This window comes from Nothobranchius furzeri, chromosome 2 (assembly GCF_043380555.1).
Source record: "Nothobranchius furzeri strain GRZ-AD chromosome 2, NfurGRZ-RIMD1, whole genome shotgun sequence".
Lineage (NCBI taxonomy): Eukaryota > Metazoa > Chordata > Actinopteri > Cyprinodontiformes > Nothobranchiidae > Nothobranchius > Nothobranchius furzeri.
In genome coordinates, this window is record NC_091742.1 from 99096264 (window position 1) to 99120944 (window position 24681).

Sequence of the window (24681 nt, forward strand, 5' to 3'; positions counted from 1 at the left end):
AAAGACAGGACAGTACGCCAGAGCCACCATCAGGGGTAAGAATGGACTACAGCGTGTTGCACGCTCTGCTGAGAAGGTCACTGGCTGCTAACTCCCCTCCATACAGGACCTGTACACCTCCAGGTCACTGAGGCATGCAGGTCGGATCAGAGCTGACCCGTCTCACCCTGGACACAGTCTCCTCAACTCGCTCCCATCTGGCAGGAGGCTCAGGTACAGTCGGACCAGAACCTCTCACCACAAGAACCGCTTCTTCCCCTCTGCTGTCGGACTCATGAACAACAATCGTAGACCCGCCCACTCCAGCTGCTTGGTTCCAGTCACATGACCCGGTGTTGTTTGCACCTGAACTGACCCGCTCTGACCAGAACCTACACTGACTTGTATAAAGTAGCTGCTTAAAATTACTGTTTCTCTATATTATTATCGAGGCTGAAGTTAGCTTCAGATTCCAGCTTCTGATTCAGGAAACGGCTAAAGGGCCAATACACCCAATTTTTCTCTACTCTGACCATCTTTAATCTGCTCTAGCTCAAAAACTACAACAGCCACACTGTTCAGCCCTGTTCTAGATTATTCTACTATAACAGCAGATCAAATAAAACACAGTGTGGGATTTGTGACACATTTCCCTGATTTGTGAAACTTCAACAAAGCCTTAAATAATCGGTCTGCGCATGCCCCATAGTAACACGACGAGCACGGATAGTCCGACTATCTTGAAAATACGCCTCCACAACAGTTCCTCCGCTCCTCCATTGTTCTAACGGCGTCGTCTTTTTCTCCCGGGCCGGCTCTCAGACAGGAACTCCGTCATATTACCGTAATGTATCGTACACCTCTGAAAAGCGCGGAGTGTCACCTTTCTGAAACCAGGGCTGAGGCAGAGGAAAAGAATGAGCATGGTGAGATGGATGAGAGGTAAGACAATCTGGCTGTGTCTATATTCAGGGTCTGCATCCTACGTCGGCCGGATTCGTCAGCCGGTTACGTCACAGCGCCGCGACTAGGCCTGTCCCGATTCGAAGATTCCTTCAAATGCGGTCGACGAATGCGGCCTTCTTTTCGCCTGAATGAAGGATGGGTCCGGTGTATCCTTCAATAGGTAGCATTTCCCAAGATGCCTTGCGGGCCGGCCGGCAGAAAAACTTAAAAACAATGGCGGACAGTGAAGCGGGAGCTGTTGGAGAGGATTGCGCACATAAATGTCAGTATAAACCTAAACTGTTAGGTTAAGGACTTTTTGTGATACATGAACGTTATTTTAGTTAGAAATGTTACAGTAAAAGTGCTTGTATTGCGGTCTCGGCTCGTATGTTCGGCCGCTCGGTGTCGTACTTCTCCCACTACGTTTCCCCCTGATTTTAATAGAAGTTTGTATTTTAGGGACAAAAGAGAAAACCAGGGAATTTATTAAGCTTAGGGCGGAGATGGACCACATGATCACTGGAGCAAAGTATTCGGCGGCTGTGGCATGGAGGTACAATAACATCTCATATTTTAAAAACTCGTTTGAGTTTATTTTTTTCTGCGAAAACATGAAAGGAATAACCCGTTGTCCTCTTTTCTCTTCCTGTTTCTTTTCTTACATGTTTGTTAAGACTATTCTGGAGAAGATGGGCATCCAGGGGAAGGTGACAGCGATGACCAGCTCCTGGAGCTGATCAGGGAGGACATGAGGCTGCAGAGGGAGGCAGAGCAGCAGAGGGCACAGGAGAGAAGGAAGAACTTTGACAGCTTTTTACTTTGCTAGAAAAAAATGGTTAATGAAGATTAAACATGTACATGTAAAAGAAATATCTAAATAAAATCAGTTCTGCATTAAACTCTTGAATTTTATTTTTGTTTATAAATGAGAATTGTTTACTAGAGGGTATCCGCTGGGTCTTGAAAAGTCTTAAAAGGTGATAAATCGGTTTTGGTCAAATGAAGACCCTTAGAAAGTATTAAAAACTATTATCACATCTTTGCTCATGCTCAGCTTGTCTAAAGTATTTTCTCTGAATTAGCTCTCCAACAGTAAAGGAAATGATTAAAAAGCTAAATAAAACTTCCAGCTCCATCGTTTAAAGTTCCTTCTCCCTTCTGCTCAGCGGTTCCACGGTTGCTAGGCGACGGAACGTTTACCGAGGGAGAGGCGGGAATTCATGAAGGCTAGGCCTGTCCAAATTCACAGCCGTTAACATCCGGTCTACCCGGCCGACGGAGGACCCAGCCCACGTCGGCCGAGTAGACCGGGTCCTTCGAAGGATGCAGACCCTGGATAGAGACACAGCCAGTTTGAGTCACTGAAAGATATCTGCAAGAACAGATTTGTTGTATGTCTTTGGGAATGGAGAAATATAGAATAGCTGAAAAATTCTTTTCTTGCAGCAAAAAAGCGAAACTTCTCATGAAACTGAAAACAGAAATGGAGAGACGTTCAATTATCTGAAGTTCTCTGGAATGTGGAGACTAAAAAAGTTTGAGGCTGAACATTTATGCTTGTTTTTAATTAAGACACGCAAACATCAAAGTAATTGTTGCATAGTTGTGGCTGTTGTGTAACTGTGCTACATGTCACCGAGAAAATACTATCTGTGTTGGAGTTTCACAAATCAGGGAAAGGTGTCACAAATCCCACACTGTGTTTTATGTGATCTGCAGTTATAGTAGAATAATCTAGAACAGGGCTGAACAGTGTGGCTGTTGTACTTTTTGAGCTAGAGCAGATTAAAGATGGTCAGAGTAGAGAAAAATTGGGTGTACTGGCCCTTTAGCCGTTTCCTGAATCGGAAGCTAACTTCAGCCTCGTATATTATTATCAGAATTTCATTCTGTTTATTTCTTAGTATTTATTATCATTTATTGTTTCGTGCACCGCAGTAAAGCCCTAAGAACCTTCTGGTTCTGGTACCAAGAGCGTGTATAAATACTTGCACCCGGACCCTTACAGCACTTATTTGTCATGTCTGCTCTGTGGTGCTGGTGCACATCTAGGGTGGGTTAAATACCTACACACTTCATAAAGATGGGGCTCTGGGAAGCGGGCTGTGTGCTGCACACCCCTCCGAAAGCAGGTAGATGCGCCCCTGTCCGGCTGCAGACAATGGATGACGCCGAACCCACCGCGGACTGGAGGTGTCTCTGGTGTCCAGCATCACTAGTGAGCAGGACTAAGAGCGGTAAACAGAGTCTAGAGGAGTCCTACCTGAGTCCCAGCCTCAGTCCAACACTTAAAGCTGCTGTTGGTTCTCTCACACCGCCTGTAGAAACACTAACACACACCTAAATCCACCCAGACACCTACCAGAACGTTCCTCCAGCAGCTCCGTGGAGAACCAGAGTAGCGCATGCGCAGTGCTGTGGTCTCCTTCTTCTTCTATGACGGTTGGTAAACAGCTCAGGTGCATTACTGCCATCTACCGGCTCGTGCCTCACCAGAAAGAGCAAGTTGCTACTATAAGATTTCTGATTTGTGATATAACATGACCAGAGCTGACTTGTCATTAACGCTAAAGGAAGGAAAGGTTAAGTTAATAAATACAGCAATGACACGAGTCATCAAGTTGTAAGTTAATAAACTACAGCAATGACACGAGTCATCAAGCTGTAAGTTAATAAACTACAGCAATGACACGAGTCATCAAGCTGTAAGTTAATAAACTACAGCAATGACACGAGTCATCAAGCTGTAAGTTCATAAACTACAGCAATGACACGAGTCATCAAGCTGTAAGTTCATAAACTACAGCAATGACACGAGTCATCAAGCTGTAAGTTAATAAACTACAGCAATGACACGAGTCATCAAGCTGTAAGTTAATAAACTACAGCAATGACACGAGTCATCAAGCTGTAAGTTAATAAACTACAGCAATGACACGAGTCATCAAGCTATAATTTAATAAACTACAGCAATGACACGAGTCATCAAGCTATAATTTAATAAACTACAGCAATGACACGAGTCATCAAGCTATAATTTAATAAACTACAGCAATGACACAAGTCATCAAGCTGTGAGTTAATAAACTACAGCAATGACACGAGTCATCAAGCTATAATTAAATAAACTACAGCAATGACACGAGTCATCAACCTGTAAGTTAATAAAATACAGCAATGACACGAGTCATCAAGCTGTAAGTTAATAAACTACAGCAATGACACTAGACATCAAGCTGTAAGTTAGTAAACTACAGCAATGACACGAGTCATCAAGCTGTACGTTAATAAACTACAGCAATGACACGAGTCATCGAGCTGTGAGTTAATAAACTACAGCAATGACACGAGTCATCGAGCTGTGAGTTAATAAACTACAGGAATGACACGAGTCATCAAGCTATAATTTAATAAACTACAGCAATGACACGAGTCATCAAGCTGTAAGTTAATAAACTACAGCATTGACACGAGTCATCAAGCTGTGAGTTAATAAATTACAGCAATGACACGATTCATCAAACTGTAAGTTAATAAACTACAGCAATGACACCAGTCATCAAGCTGTAAGTTAATAAACTACAGCAATGACACCAGTCATCAAGCTGTGAGTTAATAAACTACAGCAATGACACGAGTTATCAAGCTGTAAGTTAGTAAACTACAGCAATGACACGAGTCATCAAGCTGTAAGTTAGTAAACTACAGCAATGACACGAGTCATCAAGCTGTAAGTTAGTAAACTACAGCAATGACACGAGTCATCAAGCTGTGAGTTAATAAATTACAGCAATGACACGAATCATCAAACTGTAAGTTAATAAACTACAGCAATGACACAAGTCATCAAGCTGTAAGTTAATAAACTACAGCAATGACACCAGTCATCAAGCTGTGAGTTAATAAACTACAGCAATGACACGAGTCATCAAGCTGTAAGTTAGTAAACTACAGCAATGACACGAGTCATCAAGCTGTAAGTTAGTAAACTACAGCAATGACACAAGTCATCAAGCTGTAATTTAGTAAACTACAGCAATGACACGAGTCATCAAGCTGTAAGTTAGTAAACTACAGCAATGACACGAGTCATCAAGCTGTGAGTTAATAAATTACAGCAATGACACGATTCATCAAACTGTAAGTTAATAAACTACAGCAATGACACAAGTCATCAAGCTGTAAGTTAATAAACTACAGCAATGACACCAGTCATCAAGCTGTGAGTTAATAAACTACAGCAATGACACGAGTCATCAAGCTGTAAGTTAGTAAACCACAGCAATGACAAGAGTCATCAAGCTGTAAGTTAATAAACTACAGCAATGACACCAGTCATCAAGCTGTGAGTTAATAAACTACAGCAATGACACGAGTCATCAAGCTGTAAGTTAGTAAACTACAGCAATGACACCAGTCATCAAGCTGTAAGTTAGTAAACTACAGCAATGACACGAGTCATCAACCTGTAAGTTAGTAAACTACAGCAATGACACGAGTCATCAAGCTGTAAGTTAGTAAACTACAGCAATGACACGAGTCATCAAGCTGTAAGTTAGTAAACTACAGCAATGACACCAGTCATCAAGCTGTGAGTTAATAAACTACAGCAATGACACCAGTCATCAAGCTGTGAGTTAATAAACTACAGCAATGACACCAGTCATCAAGCTGTGAGTTAATAAACTACAGCAATGACACGAGTCATCAAGCTGTAAGTTAATAAACTACAGCAATGACACGAGTCATCAAGCTGTAAGTTAGTAAACTACAGCAATGACACGAGTCATCAAGCTGTAAGTTAGTAAACTACAGCAATGACACGAGTCATCAAGCTGTAAGTTAATAAACTACAGCAATGACACGAGTCATCAAGCTGTAAGTTAATAAACTACAGCAATGACACGAGTCATCAAGCTGTAAGTTAGTAAACTACAGCAATGACACCAGTCATCAAGCTGTGAGTTAATAAACTACAGCAATGACACGAGTCATCAAGCTGTAAGTTAGTAAACTACAGCAATGACACGAGTCATCAAGCTGTAAGTTAATAAACTACAGCAATGACACGAGTCATCAAGCTGTAAGTTAATAAACTACAGCAATGACACGAGTCATCAAGCTGTGAGTTAATAAACTACAGCAATGACACGAGTCATCAAGCTGTAAGTTAATAAACTACAGCAATGACACGAGTCATCAAGCTGTAAGTTAGTAAACTACAGCAATGACACGAGTCATCAAGCTGTAAGTTAATAAACTACAGCAATGACACGAGTCATCAAGCTGTAATTTAGTAAACTACAGCAATGACACGAGTCATCAAGCTGTAAGTTAGTAAACTACAGCAATGACACCAGTCATCAAGCTGTGAGTTAATAAACTACAGCAATGACACGAGTCATCAAGCTGTAAGTTAGTAAACTACAACAATGACACGAGTCATCAAGCTGTAAGTTAGTAAACTACAGCAATGACACGAGTCATCAAGCTGTAAGTTAATAAACTACAGCAATGACACGAGTCATCAAGCTGTAATTTAGTAAACTACAGCAATGACACGAGTCATCAAGCTGTAAGTTAGTAAACTACAGCAATGACACGAGTCATCAAGCTGTAAGTTAATAAACTACAGCAATGACACGAGTCATCAAGCTGTAATTTAGTAAACTACAGCAATGACACGAGTCATCAAGCTGTAAGTTAGTAAACTACAGCAATGACACGAGTCATCAAGCTGTAAGTTAGTAAACTACAGCAATGACACGAGTCATCAAGCTGTAAGTTAGTAAACTACAGCAATGACACGAGTCATCAAGCTGTAAGTTAGTAAACTACAGCAATGACACGAGTCATCAAGCTGTAAGTTAGTAAACTACAGCAATGACACGAGTCATCAAGCTGTAAGTTAGTAAACTACAGCAATGACACGAGTCATCAAGCTGTAAGTTAATAAATGTAACGTGAGGAAATATGGGTTTTCTGTCACAAAGGTCATTTGACTCGGCTGGGTCAAAGAGCTGGGTCGCTGAGAACTTTCACCCACAGATTGAGACCTTTGCAGACATGAAGTCTGCAAGAGTCTGCTGGAAACCATAACATCTGAACACCTGCAGTCTGCCAGAAGATGTGTTCTCAGGAAATGTAGTCATAACAAGTCTTAAACTTCCTTTCTTGATTTTAATGTTAAAGAATAATCATTATCATTTTGCTCATTATAAATGTGATTTAATCAAATGAATGATTCTTATGCTTTGGGTAATTATAATGGATTAATGAATCCATACTTAAATAATGTTTGAGGATGTTTGTTAACGACCTTCACGCACACACACACTCAAACACACCCACACACAGATTCTCACAGTAAACTCCAAAACACATTTGCTGACGCACACGTTTGCTTTGAGAAGAGAAAGGCTTTTGGTAAGTTTCAGTTTATGATTCAGTTCGTGCTGGACAACGAAAGAGAGAGGACGTGTGAACAACCGCTAACGGGGGAACGGAGCCCACCAGCTCCTTTCTCCCCCCCCCACCCCCACCCCCCCTCTCACGCTGTTCCTGCCAAGCCAGACAGGACAGCTGAATTGCAACTGCTAACGCAGACTCGTCCAGAGTCTTTGATGTCTGAGTGAATTAAACTTAAGAAAGCGCATCGACAAGACTCTTTACCATCAACGTGTACCGAGGGCAACTCTGGACCGGTTCGTGGCGCATCTTTGTCTTCTTTGCCAGCCAAGGTGCCCTGGATGAAACATCATCCTAAGGTGACGTCCCGGGTCCAACAGGGAGTCCAAATACGGTGAGGCATTCCACGACAGAGAGCGTTTTGATGCATCTTTTCCAACAAAACCTAAGTTTATTCAAACCATCACCTTTCACTCAGACACCTGTTTCTTCCTGAAGCAAAATCTGACACACACACACGCATTCATCTCACCTCATGTTCAAGCTTCATACACTCACCACAAGGTCTATTTGAGCAAGAACAGCATATCAAAGATTGTCCCACAAAGTTGCCAATGTTGATTGTTATTTCCTGTTTGTCAATTTCAAAATCATTAGTTTAATTTGAAGAGTTAAAACTTTTAATTGTCAAACTTGTTTCTTCATTGAACTGAAACACAGACACACGGATATTATCGTCAGTTTATCGATGAAAACAACCTTTGAGTCTTCTTAAAACTATACAATTTGGTTATTAATTTAATAAAATTAATATCACAAATTCATATGTAGAATGGTTCCTCTTTCATAAAAGAGCATAAACCATAGTCCTACATAATTGGCAGAGCCTAATTTAGGTTCACAACAGTACATACTAAATTCCATTACACGTACAACCAAACTGAAAAGCTCATCAACTATTATATTAATTACCAGTAAAAGAAGAAAAACCATACCAAACTGGATTTTAATTTAATTAAAGGAAAATGACAGACGGTCTAAAAGATACAGCCCTACAATATGCACCAAGTATTACTACTATAAAGGTAATTTACTAGACTAGACCAAGTACATTTTCAAACCTTATTTGGAGAGATTAAATTGAAATGCTCCCACACCTCAGAATGCCCTCTTTTTGCTGCAGGATCCATTATTGCGACTCGGTGTTTAATCACTGAATACTGAATCCTGAACCGTCAATCTCAGGTCATACACACCTGCGCCTCTCGGTTTGCGTTGCTTTAAATGTTTGAAACAACGTGTGAAGCGGTCACGTGGGTGGAAGGGTGAATCGAAGCGTCGTCGCTCATTGGTCACGTGACTTTCAGTAAACAAATCATGCTCCGACACAGTGCTTTGCTCTGCGGTGGTTCGTTTTGGTGATACAAGCTTCGAATCTTGCGTGTCACAGGTAACATCACCACCAAATGTCTGCTGCTGTCTGGCCTGGGTTGATTTACCTGCCTGAAGGATCCGCTCTTCCTCCCTCACCTTCCCTCCACATCGTGACACCGCTACTGGAGATCCTTCCTGCCAACAGCCATTGTAATATACAACAACTCTTTGATGACTTGATCATTATTATTATTCTGAGCTACTACAGCAATCAATTTCCCTCTGGGATTAATAAAGTATTTTTGAATTGAATTGAATTATTGCTGCTGAGGGCTAAGGGAATAGATGGTTCAGAGCTATGATTCTGTGTAAGTTTGGCAACTGTACTGAAAAGAAATTCTGGATTATTCTTATTTTCCTCAATTAGCTATGAAAAATATGCAGTTCTAGCTTGTTGAAGCTTATTTTTATAAAGCACTAGACTATTTTTCCAGGATAAGTAGGACGCCTCCTGGTGTGTAGAGCATCATGTTCTCTCCAATTTTCAAGAGTTTTGTTTTAAAGGGACAGTTCGCTTTTTGAGATATGAAGTTGTATGCGTTCCTTATCCCACCCAGTGCTCTGTAAACAATGACCCATTTCACACACACCCCTGCTCAGAGATTTTCAGGGGGAAGGGATTCAGGAAACAACTTCTGGCTAGTTTCGGGGGTACTGTATCTCCGCCGTTTAGCGTCACAAAAGGATTTTCCTCTGAAAGCATGACTAATGTACATCTCAGAAACACAGCCAGGTAAATTGACAACTTCACATTAAAACGGGACTACTTTTTATCATTCCTATACCATACCATACCATACCATCTTTATTTATAAAGCACATTTAAAAACGGCATGGCAGCCGGCCAAAGTGCTGTACAGAATAAAAAGTAAAAACACAATATAAAACAATACACAGTCAACAATAAAATGCACAACAAGGCAGATAATTACAGTCAATAAAAAGACACATAATAAAATAAAAGTCAGGGATTTAAAAATGCCTGGTCGTAAAAGTGAGCCTTCAGCAGCGATTTGAACCGGAGGAGGGATGGTGCCAGCCTCACCGAAAGAGGAAGTGCATTCCATAGTGTCGGAGCAGCATAGACAAAAGCACGCTGCCCCCGCGTTTTGTATTTCATTAATGGAACACGAAGCAGCAGGCAATCAGCAGACCTCAACGCCCGGTTTGGCACATACCTAGTGACAAGATCCGACAGGTACTCCGGTGCCAGACCGTTCAGGGCCTTAAAAACAAAAGTCAGGATTTTAAACTTGACCCTAAAGTTTACGGGTAGCCAATGGAGCCGCGCCAGTACAGGTGTGATATGTTCTCTCCTAGGAGTGTTTGTTAAAAACCTGGCTGCCACGTTCTGTACGACTTGAAGCCTGTTAAGAGCGGAGGCAGGTAAACCAATTAAAATGGAATTTGCATAATCCAGTCGAGAGATGATAAAAGCATGGATTACGGATTCCAGGTGTGCTCGTTTCAGGATCGATTTTAAGCGGACTAGTCTGTGCAGCTGATAAAAACACGATCTGACCACTGCGTTAATCTGAGGGCCCATGGAAAACTGTGTATCAATTTTCACCCCAAGTTTGGCAACACACTGCTTGAGGTCAAAAGGGAGAGTGGCCAAATCAGAAGATACTTGTGTGGTTTTGTTAGGGGTCATCAGGAGTGCCTCAGACTTAGAATCATTTAGCTTAAGGAAATTATTGGCAAGCCAAACCCTCACTTCAGCCAAACATTGGTCCAGAAGAGAGAGGGAGTCTGGTTTTTTCAAAGCCAGGTAGATCTGGCAATCATCTGCATAAATATGATAGCCCAGGCCATATTTCCTCAGGATGAAACCCAGGGGGAGGATGTAAATTGAAAACAGGAGAGGCCCAAGCACAGATCCCTGCGGGACTCCCCATGGAAGTGGGAGGAATGCAGAGGAACAATTACCCAACTATCATGCGCCACTCGGCGCAGGGACAAAACGGCGTCATCTGGCTGCTATAATCCTGGCTGTATGAGTGAAACAACAACTTCCAAAGTCACTTAAAAGGAGTTATTCTTAAAGGCCCAATGTGTGATATTTCATCTTATAAGTTATCAAATTTCTTGTATCACATTCTCAAATTTGTTTTTTTTAATGATAATTCAAACAAGCATTTATTCTAAGCATTATTATTAGCTTTATATTTTAATATTTTAGACAAAAGAAGCAGACCGGTGCTCCATATGGCATGCGCCATCTTAAAATACAGTGACCTTTTAGGGACATACAACATATTAAGCTTCGCATTTGATGTTTGCGTTTTTAAATGATGTAACCTCAAAGAATCAGCAGGGGGCAGAAGTGCGCCTTGTAAGCATGCAGTCTGACAAAGTAAAGCCGGGCGTACACTGTGCGACTTTTTCACTCGCGGCGTTCAGCTTCAGCTCAAACTGTACGACTTCCTCGCAGAGCAGATCTTACGAGTCGTGTGCTCACACTGCACGACCCATTTCTCGCATGCGACCTGACTGCTCACACTGTACGTCTGGTAGCAACACGTCGGCCCTATAAATGTGCTAAAAATAGCAATTTTTACTCAACACGTCAGACTTTTTTTGTCTTGCCTGTTGTCCTTCGGGAGTGCTGCAGGAGGACACACGGGGATTTATGGGGGTTGGATGAGGAAAACGAAATAAAGTAAATCTGTGTTTTGTGATCGGTTTAATTTGACACGAACACGACAAACACGCTTTCTTGACAATCTTTGTGAGTAAAAAAATAAACGTGTAGAAACAAAAACGAACAGCGTGTGTTATTAGGGAAATAGCGAGCGACCGGCCGGCGTTGATGCAGGATTGCGCGCGCATGCGCCGTGAGCGGTTCTGATACTTTTTGGATCGTAGCTGCTCGCAGCGCCGCTTCAACAGTGCGATACCCTCACGAGGGACGAGCGAAATATTAAACACACCAGAAGTCCCTGCGACCTCACGACTGCTGATCGGCGGCTGGTCACGTGGTGTTGATCACCTCTCGTAACCCCCTGTACACTACACGACCGCTCGGCGCAAAACTCGCCCCGATGTCGTGGCTTCTCGCACGACTGGAAAATCGGCTCAAAAAAGTGAAAAAGTCGCACAGTGTACGCCCGGCTTAACTAAGAAGAAGAAGAAACTAGCCACACCGTACTTCTAGCGATGGAGGATCACACATATTTTACGTTGCGGCTGGTTTGAGCAAATTCGGCTCCTTCATCTTGGGATGCTTGCCCTGCTTCTGTCGCATGTCTAACACCTCTGCCTCTCTGTGCGCTGGCACACGTCTGTCCTCTCCCTCTTCCTCTCCCTCTTCCTCGCCCTCTTCCTCTCCCTCGTCCTCTGTCTGTCTCCACTGATGAACCATCGGATGATATCTGACTCTGTTTACGGAGAGAAAACAATTACAGACTACACTACCTTGTATATTTCCAAAATGGCAAATAGAAATATAACATTTCTCAAATAAAATGAACAAAATATTGTCATTTTTTGTAGTCAGAAGTCATCACTAACTAGCTGCCGTTTGCTATTAGCAAACATAACTGACATAAAAAAGTTTTTCTTATTCAAAACCTATTTAGATTAAATTAATAAAATAAGTTAGATGAAAACAACTAACCTGTTCGCTGACTTGAAAGCTGGAATTAGATGATGACATGCTGCCGTTTACAGCAACACGATTTTGTATTGTATTTGTTATATTTGTTAATAAAGTTTTAAATAATGATAAAAAAAACCCTTTTTGATCCTCGGGGGCTCCAATAGCTGCAATACCGACTCTAAACTGCGTGGTGCTAAAGAGTCGGATCTTTTTACTATGATTTCTGTGAATTTCACACACGGGGCCTTTAAATATATAGAGCCATGGTGCGTACTTGCAGTTTCCCGGTTGTAACAATAAGGATGTTACAGGATCACCTTTTAGGTTCCACACTTTTCCTGTGAAGGCCGCTTCTCTAGCATCACTTTTGGCAATCGGCTACACCATGGATACTCGGCTGGAATGACTCAAAACATTCTGTTTGTGCAGTGCACACTTCAAAGAAGGCGATTACATCAAGAAAACATTCGGGAACAATGAGAGACTATTTTTGAAGAGTTCGGCCGTACCAGAAATCTGGGTACGTTTTTTTTATTTTAATTAATTTATTCCGGCTATGTCCGCCGTATTCATGCAATCATCTTCACACCAATGATGGTTGATCGTAGACTGCAGTAGCTTTGTCAACAATCTGTGTTGATGTGTGAGTTTTGTGTAGCAAATGCACGTAACGTAGCACAGGTGATCATCATGTACTGTTATACCTGTTGAAGCGTTGCTAAACTGAAAAATGAATCGTATTACAGTTGTGCAAAGTTGCAGTGACAGTGGCTTTCAACTTCGACTGGGCGGGGGCTGGAACATCACATGGTAACTCTCCCGGTTCATGACAGAGAACTGTTTCTCTACGACAAAAATCATCAGCTAGCTATTAAAAACTGGCTTGTTGTTGTACAGGGAAACATTTATCTAACCGTGCATAGGACAATAAAAAGTTTCAGGCTAATCAAACCTATTTGATCTGATGTTCAACAAGGTATGCAGTAGTACACCTTCTGCTACTAGTGGAACCGAACCCACAGAGGCCTGCAGTTACACCCAGCATATGCAGAACTTGAAGGACTCCCACAGTCAACACCTCGAAAGTCTTCAGCTAAATGTGGCAAGGTGGAGAAACGAGGGCCCGGGCGGGATTCGATCCCCAGACTCCCGGGTGAGAGTCATACGCTCTAACCAGTCAGCCAAAGGGACATCCCCTTGGCCAAGTAGTTAGGGCGCATGATCAATCGGAACACTGTGAGGTTTTAGTTTTATTTGTTTTTCCGTCAGGCTACAGTGATTAAGTAGGCTTTAACGTATTCAGCCTTTCAGTACAGGCCTACTGATCCAGAGAGCGTATTTATATTGAATCTCAGCTCTGTTCGTGAGGAAGCAGCTGGTTTCTCATTGGTTGAGCCAGTGGTAGTTGCCACAGGATCTCAGAGGAGAGGCTTGAAGCACCCTTCATCAAACAAAGACGATGGTTACAAGGCACTTCAGCAAAAAGAGACTGACAGGGCAGAAGCACAGCTTCGTCTGGCAGAGGAACAACAGACTCTGACCACACTGCAGCAAACCAAGGCCAGACTTGAGATCTGCCTCCTAAAGGCTACGCTCAGACAAGCTGGTGTCTCCACATCAGATGAGGAAGTCTGAAATTATTGTGGAGTTGCAAAATTGTTACACCAGCTTCCAGCACTCACCTGGAAGGTATCTCAGAACAGCGGTTTGGTTTTTGGGGGTGAAACTATGTGCTCCAAATACCACAGAAGTCAACACTACTGGCTGTTTTTATCAACTTCTCCGACCGCTGGATCACCGGCAGCCTTCACCACAAGGACTCGTAGATTCTGCACAACTGGCGTGGGATGGTGTTTTAATAGAGATTGTTAAACCATACATTCAGACTTATTTTACAACCCAGACATCACAATTTTCTAAGACACTTGGTTTTGCTACATAACATCTAAGTACACATTCCATCATTTCATTCATTGTCCCAGTTATCTTGTTTCAACCATAATTTATCATCGTTTGTTCCGTGTCATCATTAGTAAATGGTAAATGGCCTGTATTTGATATAGCGCCTTCTAGAGTCCTAGAAACCCCCAAGGCGCTTTACAACACAATCAGTCATGCACCCATTCACACACACATTCACACACTGGCGGGGATGAGCTACGGTGTAGCCACAGCTGCCCTGGGGCGCACTGACAGAGGCGAGGCTGCCGAGCACTGGCGCCACCGGTCCCTCCGACCACCACCAGCAGGCAATGTGGGTTAAGTGTCTTGCCCAAGGACACAACGACAGCAACAGATTGAGCAGGGGCTCGAACCTGCAACCATTCGATTACGGGGTGAGCACTTTACTCCTGTGCCACAGTCGCCCACACAGTAGTAGAAATGTTGTATTAAGTTGGTTTTTAGAAACTATTTTTCGCTCAGTCTCAAAATATTACGAAGGTGTGATTTCCCTGAACTACCAACATGACCTGGTTTCATTTTAGATAAAATTTCAAAAGATCAATAATATTGATATTTCATATTTAAATGGAACATCACATCTTATTGATCATTTATTAAAAGTAACCACTTACATCAAGTTACACAACCAAAAGGCTTCTGTCCAGGGTGGACACTCGTGTGATTGTTTAAACTTATCTTTTTACTAAATCCCTGTCCACAGAGCTCACAAATAAAAGGCTTCTGTCCTGTGTGGACTCTTGTGTGTCTGTTTAAATCTGTCTTTCGGTTAAAGCCTTTTCCACACAGCTCACAGGCAAAAGGCTTCTGTCCTGTGTGGACACTCATGTGACTGTTTAAACTTGTCTTATCACGACATCTTTGTCCACACAGCTCACAGGCAAAAGGCTTCTGTCCTGTGTGGACTCTTGTGTGTCTGTTTAAAGTTGTTTGTTGGTTAAATTTTTGTCCACATAGCTCACAGGCAAAAGGCTTCTGTCCTGTGTGGATTCTTATGTGTCTGCTTAAATTTGTTCGTTGGCTAAATCTTTGTCCACATAGCTCACAGGCAAAAGGTTTCTGTCTTGTGTGGATTCTCATGTGACTGTTTAAAGTTGTTCGTTGGTTAAATTTTTGTCCACATAGCTCACAAGCAAAAGGCTTCTGTCCTGTGTGGATTCTTATGTGATCTTTTAAATGTGTCTTTCGGTTAAATCTTTGTCCACATAGCTCACAGGCAAAAGGCTTCTGTCCTGTGTGGATTCTCATGTGATCTTTTAAATGTGTCTTATGACTAAATTTTTGCCCACACAGCTCACAGGCAAAAGGCTTCTGTCCTGAGTGGATTATCATGTGACTGTTTAAAGTCGTCTTTCGGTTAAATCTTTTTCCACACAGCTCACAGGCAAAAGGCTTCTGTCCTGTGTGGATTCTCATGTGATCTTTTAAATGTGTCTTAAGACTAAATTTTTTTCCACACAGCTCACAGGCAAAAGGCTTCTGTCCTGTGTGGATTCTTATGTGTCTGCTTAAATTTGTTCGTTGGTTAAATTTTTGTCCACACAGCTCACAGTCAAAAGGCTTCTGTCCTGTGTGGATTCTTATGTGTCTGCTTAAATTTGTCCGTTGGTTAAATCTTTGTCCACATAGCTCACAGGCAAAAGGTTTCTGTCCTGTGTGGATTCTCATGTGACTGTTTAAACTTGATTTAACCATAAATTCTTTTCCACAGTGATCACAACTAAACGTTTTAGTCTTTTTCTGGACTTCCCTACAGGAGTCTGCATGTTGCTTCACTATAACACATTCCTTACTAACACAACAGCCTGAAGACCTTGTTGCTAAATGACTTGTCATTTCTGCTGTCACATGGTCAGCTGAGCTGCTCGCTGGAACATCTCGGTCTTCTGTTTGCTGCTGATGAAGCTGTGAGACGAGAGGTTTTTCTTCGTCATCCTCACTCTTTATAGAACCAGCAGTGAATAGAAATCTGGCAGCATCAGTCTCCTTCAAATGTAGCTGCTCTCTCTCCAGACTGGTCCAGAGGTCATCCTGTTCCTCCTTTATGTGAAGGTGTTCTGGTTCCTGCTGGTCCTCACCAGCACTCTGTTCTTCATGAGCTTCTTCTTTAACCAGCGCCATTATTTTAACACCTGTAGGAAAAACAGAAACACAGTGAATTACTGAATGCTGTAACTTTCTATTCACACATTTAACAGTAATATTATTGCTTTAAAGAGCAAGTAACACCCAAACCAACTATTCTTTAGGCTGATAAACTGTATAAATGAGTATCTAATAGTGTTGTACACATTCAAGTTTATTTATAAAGCGCCAAATCAGGACCAGAGTCGCCTCAAGGACCTTCACACAGTAAACATTCCAGTACAGGTCAGGTCATTAAGCCGATCAGTAAAAAGTTTCCTATATAAGGAACCCAGCAGGTCACATCGAGTCACTGACTAGTGTCAAGAGTCTTTACAGCAATCCTCATACTAAGCAAGCATGCAGCGACAGAGGAGAGGAAAACTCCCTTTTAACAGGAAGAAACCTCGAGAGGATCCTGGCTCAGTATAAGCTGCTGGTCCTGATGGTGTCAGTCCAAGGGCCCTTACGTGTTGTGCTTCCCAGCTGTCTGGAGTTTTACAACGGATCTTCAAGATGAGCCTGGAGATGCAGAGAGTTCCATCACTCTGGAAGACAGAAGTCTGGAAGACATCCTGCCTGGTTCCTGTCCCTAAAAAGATCAACCCGTCGACCCCCAGTGACTACAGGCCAGTGGCTCTGACCTCACATGTCATGAAGACGCTGGAGAGACTCATCCTAAAACATCTGCGACTGCTGGTGGAGCCATGGTTGGATCCCGTGCAGGTTGCTTATCAACCTCGTATCGGTGTGGAGGATGCCCTCATCTACCTGCTGGACCAGGCATACTCTCATCTGGACATTGCTGGGAGCACTGTGAGGGTCATGTTCTTCGACTTCTCTAGTGCCTTTAACATAATCAGACCATCACTGCTGGGCAACAAGCTCACGGAAATGCAGGTGGACGCCCCACTTGTAGGTTGGATTATGGACTATTTAACAAGTAGACCACAGCAATTCAATTCAATTCAAGTTTATTTATAAAGCGCCAAATCACGACAAGAGTCGTCTCAAGGCACTCTACATAATAAACTTTCCAATTAAGGTCAGTTCATTAAGCCAATCAGAAATAATGTTTCGTATATAAGGAACCCAGCAAATTGCATCAAGTCACTGACTAGTGTCAGTGACTATTAGGGATGAGTACCGAATTCGGTACTTTTTAAGGTACCGACCGAATTCCATACTACCGACCGAGCACCGATTCACGTCATTTCAAACGGTGCCTCGTTTCGGTACCCGTCCTTCATAACGAGAACTTGCCAAGACAGCTGCGCATGCGCAAGAGCGTTATGTCGCCGGTCCCTGCGAGCTAGTTGTAAACAGAGCAGCATGGTAGAAAGAACGCACGCTAAAGCTTGGGTCCACTTCACTAAATGTGATGGTAACTGGGTGATGATGAAACCAGCGACAGACAATGATCTAAGTGAGACATCCTCATCTTAATCTGCTCCGGTAGGTAAATAAAATGTTTAAGATAACGTTACCTTGATATGTTAGCTTCCGTTTCGCTAATGGTGCGTTTGCTTTCTCCTCAGAACTCCCATTTTCCGACTAGATGAACATGAACGCGCTCTAAAGTTTGGCTTCACTTTACTAAATGCGACGGGTGATTGGGTGAAGATGAAACCAGCGACAACAATCTAAGTGTGAGGCATCATCGTTTTAATCTGCTCCAGCAGCTAAATAAACTGTTAAAGATAACGTTAGCTTGATATGTTAGCTTCCATTGCCACCATTGTTATCAGCTAATGGTGCGTTCGCTTTCTCCTCGGAAATTCTAACTTCCCAGTAGAAAAAATCAAATGAAAAAGGACGGCAAAAGGAATGAAGATACACAGTAAATTTAGTTCACAGTAAAGATGTTTGCCTCAGTTTAATTATCAGCTTATAAAACTACAAGGACGATGTTAAAATACAAACAGTTGTATGTTATTTATCGTGATATTTATCAAATATGGTTATATATTGAGAAAAATATATATTTAATTATAAAAGAGAATTAAAATAATAAACACTCAAAAGTATCGAAAATTGGTACCGTTAAGTACCGGTATCGACTCGTAGGTACCGGGAATTAGTACCGAATCGATTCAAATGTCAAAGGTACCCATACCTAGTGACTATACAGCAATCCTCATACTAAGCAAGCATGCAGCGACAGTGGAGAGGAAAACTCTCTTTTAACAGGAAGAAACCTCCAGAGAATCCTGGCTCAGTATAAGCAGCCATCCTCCACGACTCACTGGGGATGGAGAAGACAGAGCAGACACACACACACACACACGCACGCACACACGCACTCGCACGCACACACACACACACACACACACAAAATAATGTGTCTATAGTTATATTGTGATGTCTTAGTAAATATTCTATTTGGTGAGATCAACTTTATTGTATTTATCCTAGTGGATCTATAATTAAACGGGTAAACTAGTAGTTAGTCATCCAACGTCAGCATGTCCGACATCCTGAGCAGCACGGGGGCGCCGCAGGGGACAGTCCTATCACCCTTCCTCTTCACCCTTAACACATCTGACTTCAGGTACAAGTCTAAGGCCTAGTCCACACGTAGCCGGGGTTTTTAAAAACGCCCCTCCAAAAACTTGCATCCACACCACCACGTTTTAAAAACAAACTCTGTCCACACGTACCCGGATGAATACGTTGTTAAAGACATGCCAGACCTGTAGGCGGCAGTACTTCCCCCGTTCTTAACCTCGTCCTTCATCTGTGGTCTTCCACAAGGAGCAGTAATTCCGCTTGCAAAACCAAACAAGCAGAAAGCGCTTGGACAATTGATAAAGCGAGCGCAGCTCTGAGGGCATCCATGCTGTCGGCTAGTGTAAACACAGGTCGCACACGTGATGTCAGCATTTTTTTGTCGCGGAAAGTGACGTTGCGGACCTTAAAACTCCGGTTTTGTCCGTCCACACGCAGACACCCAAAACGGAGAAAACGCAGATCTTCACTTTGGCCGGAGTTTTTAAAAAGATCCGTTTTCGTGTGAAAAAACTCCGTTTTCGTGTGGATGACAGGCCAAACCGTAGAAAAATATCTACGTTTTGGCAGATCCCCGGCTACGTGTGGACAGGTCTTGCCATCTGCAGAAATTCTCTGATGACTCTGCCATCGTGGGCTGCATCAGGGATGGTCAGGAGGTGGAGTACAGGAGTGTGGTGGACAGCTTTGTGGAGTGGTGTGAGCAAAACCACCTACAACTTAACATCACAAAGACTAAGGACCTGATTATGGACTTTAGGAAGCAGGCCCCACCTCCTACTCCTGTCACCATCAGAGGGGCTGACGTTGAGATCGTTGAGGACTACCGGTACCTGGGGGTTCACTTGGACTGTAAACTGAACTGGACTAAGAACGCCAATGCTATCTTCAAAAAAGGGCAGAGTTGGCTTTTTCTTCTGAGGCGGCTCAGGTCCTTCAATGTTGGGAGGAAAATGCTGACCATGTTCTACCACTCGGTGTTGGAGAGCGTTGTGTTCTTTGCAGCTGTGTGCTGGGGCAGTGGGGTGAAGATAGCTGATGCCAACCGGCTGAACAAGCTGATTAGAAGGGCTGCGTCTGTCCTGGGTGTTAGACTGGAGAACCTGGAGGAGGTGTCTGAGAGGAGAATGCTAAAAAAGCTTCTCTCTATCATGAACAACCCCTCCCACCCCATGCACGCCCACATGATGGACCACAGAAGCACACGCAGCAAAAGACTCATTGCCCCGAAATGCAGAACTGACCGCCACAGGAAATCCTTCGTACCGGTGGCAATGGGACTGTTTAACTCATTCACTGCCATTGACGACAAAAGTCGTAATTTTAAATCCAAATTTTGAAAATTGCTGGCAGCAAGGGGCTTTACTGACCAGGAACTTCTGGTAGTGAATGAGTTAACTCTTCCTCACCCTGTAGGTGATTCTCCTAATACTGTTACCTAGGTTACTCTGTTCCCTCACCGACTGTGCAATATTACCCAAGAGTTCTGATTGTAAATATGTTTTTATCTCCCATCATATCATACGCTGCTACAAACCCATATTCTATTACACGATACTTTAATCTCTTTTGTGAATCGCCTGCACCGACGGCTTAATTACTTATTCACAAGGATGCAGTCGTGTATTTAAGTATTGAGATATGCGATTGTTTGTTTTGCACTATCCTACATGGTACTACTGTAGATCATTTTTAATGTATATAATGCATACCATATTTCTATTTCACCTGTTCCTTTGTCTCTCCGACTGCTTTGAGCATGTACATGGCACAAAAACTTCCCTCGGGGTAAATAAAGTTGTTCTTATCGCATCTTATAAGCAGCCATCCTCCACAACTCACTGGGGATTGAGAAGACAGCATGCACACGCACACACACACACACACACACACACACGCACACACACACACACACACACACACACACACACACACACACACACACACACACACACACACACACACACACACACACCCCAGTACCTGTGTCCATGCTGATGAAGCAGTCCCAGCTGATGGATGATCCTGAAGTGGTAGCAGGTTTTCTTTAGCCGTGTTTAGCTAACAGCTGCAATAGAAACAAAGCAGGAGAGCTGATTAAGATGCTGCTTCAGAACAACGCAGGAGATTAAAGATCCAACGCTTTGGTTCTGATCAGCCAAAGAGGAGCTTCTACCAGCCTGCGATGTTAAAATGATTCAGATTCAGGAAACTTTTCGTCTGTAGCATACCACGAAAACAACATTGTACAAACAGTCAATCATGTGTATGACTAGCAGCACTACAACAGACGTAGAGGCTCTAGTGCTGAATATCCACCACCCTGGGTCCATGTTCCTTAGACACCTCCTTCCAGATGTAACAGTTTAATAACAGAAGGGACTAAAGAGTTCGAGCAGCAATTTGTTTTCCTAAAGCCTCCCGCACACAAGAGCAATCGGCCTCGAATGACCGTTAGCTCAGCCGATTGCTCTCGTGTGCGGCAGGCTTAAAGGATACATAAAACGATGCCCTGGGGGCATGAGCGCAAACTCAGAGCGTAGGGGGTGGAGAGGCTGACCCAAACAGCGCCTGCTCCTCCCTTAAGCCTAATTCATGCTTCTCCATCAGCTCCAACAGGGAGAGACACGCACAGACGGAGATGTTTTGCTCTCAAACTTCTCCGTCTCCTGGGGAGTGTTGCAAAGCAATTCCCCGGCAGGACAGCAGAGGGCGTCGCGCTGTTCTGTATTTATACTGCGTTTTTTGTATATAAGAGACTTTTCAACAGACAAATTTGTCTCATTCTCCTCCACCTCTTCATGTGCTTGCCACCTCTAAACCCAGGTTTCCTGAGGGGCACCAGGCTGGAGGGGCGTCAGGCTGGAGGGGCACCAGACTGGAGGGGCGCTAGGCTGGAGGGCTGGCAGGCTGGAGGGGCGCCAGACTGGAGGGGTGCCAGGCTGGAGGGGCGTCAGGCTGGAGGGGCGTCAGGCTGGAGGGCCGCAAGGCTGGAGGGGCGCCAGGCTGGAGGGGCGCTAGGCTGGAGGGGCACTAGGCTGGAGGGGCACCAGACTGGAGGGGCGTCAGGCTGGAGGGCCGCAAGGCTGGAGGGGCGCCAGACTGGAGGGGCGCTAGGCTGGAGGGCCGCAAGGCTGGAGGGGCGCCAGACTGGAGGGGCGCCAGGCTGGAGGGCCGCAAGGCTGGAGGGGCGCTAGGCTGGAGGGGCGCCAGGCTGGAGGGGCGCCAGGCTGGAGGGGCGCTAGGCTGGAGGGCCGCAAGGCTGGAGGGGCGCTAGGCTGGAGGGCTGGAAGGCTGGAGGGGCGCCAGGCTGGAGGGCCGCAAGGCTGGAGGGGCGCCAGGCTGGAGGGGCGCTAGGCTGGAGGGCCGCAAGGCTGGAGGGGCGCTAGGCTGGAGGGCTGGAAGGCTGGAGGGGCGCCAGGCTGGAGGGGTGCCAGGCTGGAGGGGCGTCAGGCTGGAGGGGCACAAGGCTGGAGGGGCGCTAGGCTGGAGGGCTGGCAGAATGGAGGGGCGCCAGGCTGGAGGGCTGGCAGGCTGGACGGGCGCCAGAGTGATGATGCAAAAATACCTTCAGCCTGCATTTCCTGTGGGTAATAACAGCTGTGTCCGTTTGTGATCTGCAGCTTATTTAATGAATAACAGAGAAGCACGTCAGTGCCTAAACCACAAGAAGAAGAAGCAAGGGTTAGGGTTAGTGTTGCACGCTCTGCTGAGAAGGTCACTGGCTGCTAACTCCCCTCCATACAGGACCTGTACACCTCCAGGTCACTGACGCATGCAGGTCGGATCAGAGCTGACCCGTCTCACCCTGGACACAGTCTCCTCAACTCGCTCCCATCTGGCAGGAGGCTCAGGTACAGTCACACCAGAACCTCTCACCACAAGAACCGCTTCTTCCCCTCTGCTGTCGGACTCATGAACAACAATCGTAGACCCGCCCACTCCAGCTGCTTGGTTCCAGTCACATGACCCGGTGTTGTTTGCACCTGAACTGACCCGCTCTGACCAGAACCTACACTGACTTGTATAAAGTAGCTGCTTAAAATGACTGTTTCTCTATATTATTATTATCGAGGCTGAAGTTAGCTTCCGATTCCAACTTCCGATTCGGGACGCGGCTAAAGGGCCAATACACCCAATTTTTCTCTACTCTGACCATCTTCAATCTGCTCTAGCTCAAAAACTACAACAGCCACACTGTTCAGCCCTGTTCTAGATTATTCTACTATAACAGCAGATCAAATAAAACACAGTGTGGGATTTGTGACACATTCAGATATATGCAAAAAAGGAGATCATGAGTATAATACTTGTAACTCTAGCAGATAACAGGACTAAATGATTTTTAAACTTTAAATACCGGTGACGTTTATTGAGCCGTCGCAGCTCCTCAAAAATCACAAATAAAATGAAATATTGCTGTGGATCCATTTTCAACGTCGCTACTAGCTTATTAGCTTGTTAGCCTGTTTGCCGCCGTCACGGTAGCTAGGTAACTGGACCTGGGGGCGGGAATAAAAACGAGGCTAGTACTGTCCGAATTCAGAGCCGCTGACTTCCGGTTTTAGAGGTCTAGCAAGGACCCGGCCTTGCTAGACCGGCGATGACCCGTACTCACAAGCATCCTTCCTCTGGATTCGGACACAGCCCACGGATGACCCTGACCCGAACCCACCGCGGACTGGAGGTGTCTCTGGTGTCCAGCATCACTAGTGAGCACGACTAAGAGCGGTAAACAGAGTCTAGAGGAGTCCTACCTGAGTCCCAGCCTCAGTCCAACACTTAAAGCTGCTGTTGATTCTCTCACACCGCCTGTAGAAACACTAACACACACCTAAATCCACCCAGACACCGACCACAACGTTGCTCCAGCAACTCCATGGAGAACCAGAGTAGCGCATGCGCAGTGCTGTGGTCTCCTTCTTCCATGACGGTTGGTAAACAGCTCAGGTGCATTACTGCCATCTACCGGCTCGTGCCTCACCAGAAAGAGCAAGTTGCTACTATAAGATTTCTGATTTGTGATATAACATGACCAGAGCTGACTTGTCATTAATGCTAAAGGAAGGAAAGGTTAAGTTAATAAACTACAGCAATGACACGAGTCATCAAGCTGTAAGTTAATAAACTACAGCAATGACACAGGTCATCAAGCTGTGAGTTAATAAACTACAACAAAAGATGGAAGATCTTTAATCTCAGATGAGGAATTTAGTGAGAAAGATGGAAGATCTTTAATCTCAGATGAGGAACTGAGTGAGAAAGATGGAAGATCTTTAATCTCAGATGAGGAACTGAGTGAGGATGACAATGGAAGATCTTTAATCTCAGATGAGGAACTGAGTGAGGATGACGATGGAAGATCTTTAATCTCAGATGAGGAACTGAGTGAGAAAGATGGAAGATATTTAATCTCAGATGAGGAACTGAGTGAGAAAGATGGAAGATATTTAATCTCAGATGAGGAACTGAGTGAGAAAGATGGAAGATCTTTAATCTCAGATGAGGAACTGAGTGAGAAAGTTGGAAGATCTTTAATCTCAGAAGAGGAACTGAGTGAGGATGACGATGGAAGTTATTTAATCTCAGATGAGGAACTGAGTGAGAAAGATGGAAGATCTTTAATCTCAGATGAGGAACTGAGTGAGAAAGATGGAAGATCTTTAATCTCAGATGAGGAACTGAGTGAGGATGACGATGGAAGTTCTTTAATCTCA

The 24681-nt window shown here is 44.1% G+C and overlaps 1 protein-coding gene across 1 annotated transcript in view; it reads right to left on the reverse strand.

Annotated features, from left to right (window-relative positions):
* LOC129154749 (zinc finger protein 721-like) overlaps window positions 1-24126 on the reverse strand; it is a 41848-nt gene extending 17722 nt beyond the window's left edge. Inside the window, exons 1-12 of the mRNA XM_070542434.1 lie at window positions 23722-24126; window positions 20948-21032; window positions 14953-16464; window positions 13780-13915; window positions 10699-10761; window positions 10498-10589; window positions 10107-10136; window positions 9360-9462; window positions 2994-3142; window positions 2196-2259; window positions 992-1069; window positions 769-878 (exon numbers count right to left, since the gene is read on the reverse strand). Of these exons, the coding sequence (XP_070398535.1) occupies window positions 769-878; window positions 992-1069; window positions 2196-2259; window positions 2994-3142; window positions 9360-9462; window positions 10107-10136; window positions 10498-10589; window positions 10699-10761; window positions 13780-13915; window positions 14953-16464; window positions 20948-20957 (2347 nt within the window). The 5' untranslated portion in view covers window positions 20958-21032; window positions 23722-24126. The remainder of the gene's footprint in view (window positions 1-768; window positions 879-991; window positions 1070-2195; window positions 2260-2993; window positions 3143-9359; window positions 9463-10106; window positions 10137-10497; window positions 10590-10698; window positions 10762-13779; window positions 13916-14952; window positions 16465-20947; window positions 21033-23721) is intronic.
* Between the last annotated feature and the right edge of the window lie 555 nt (window positions 24127-24681).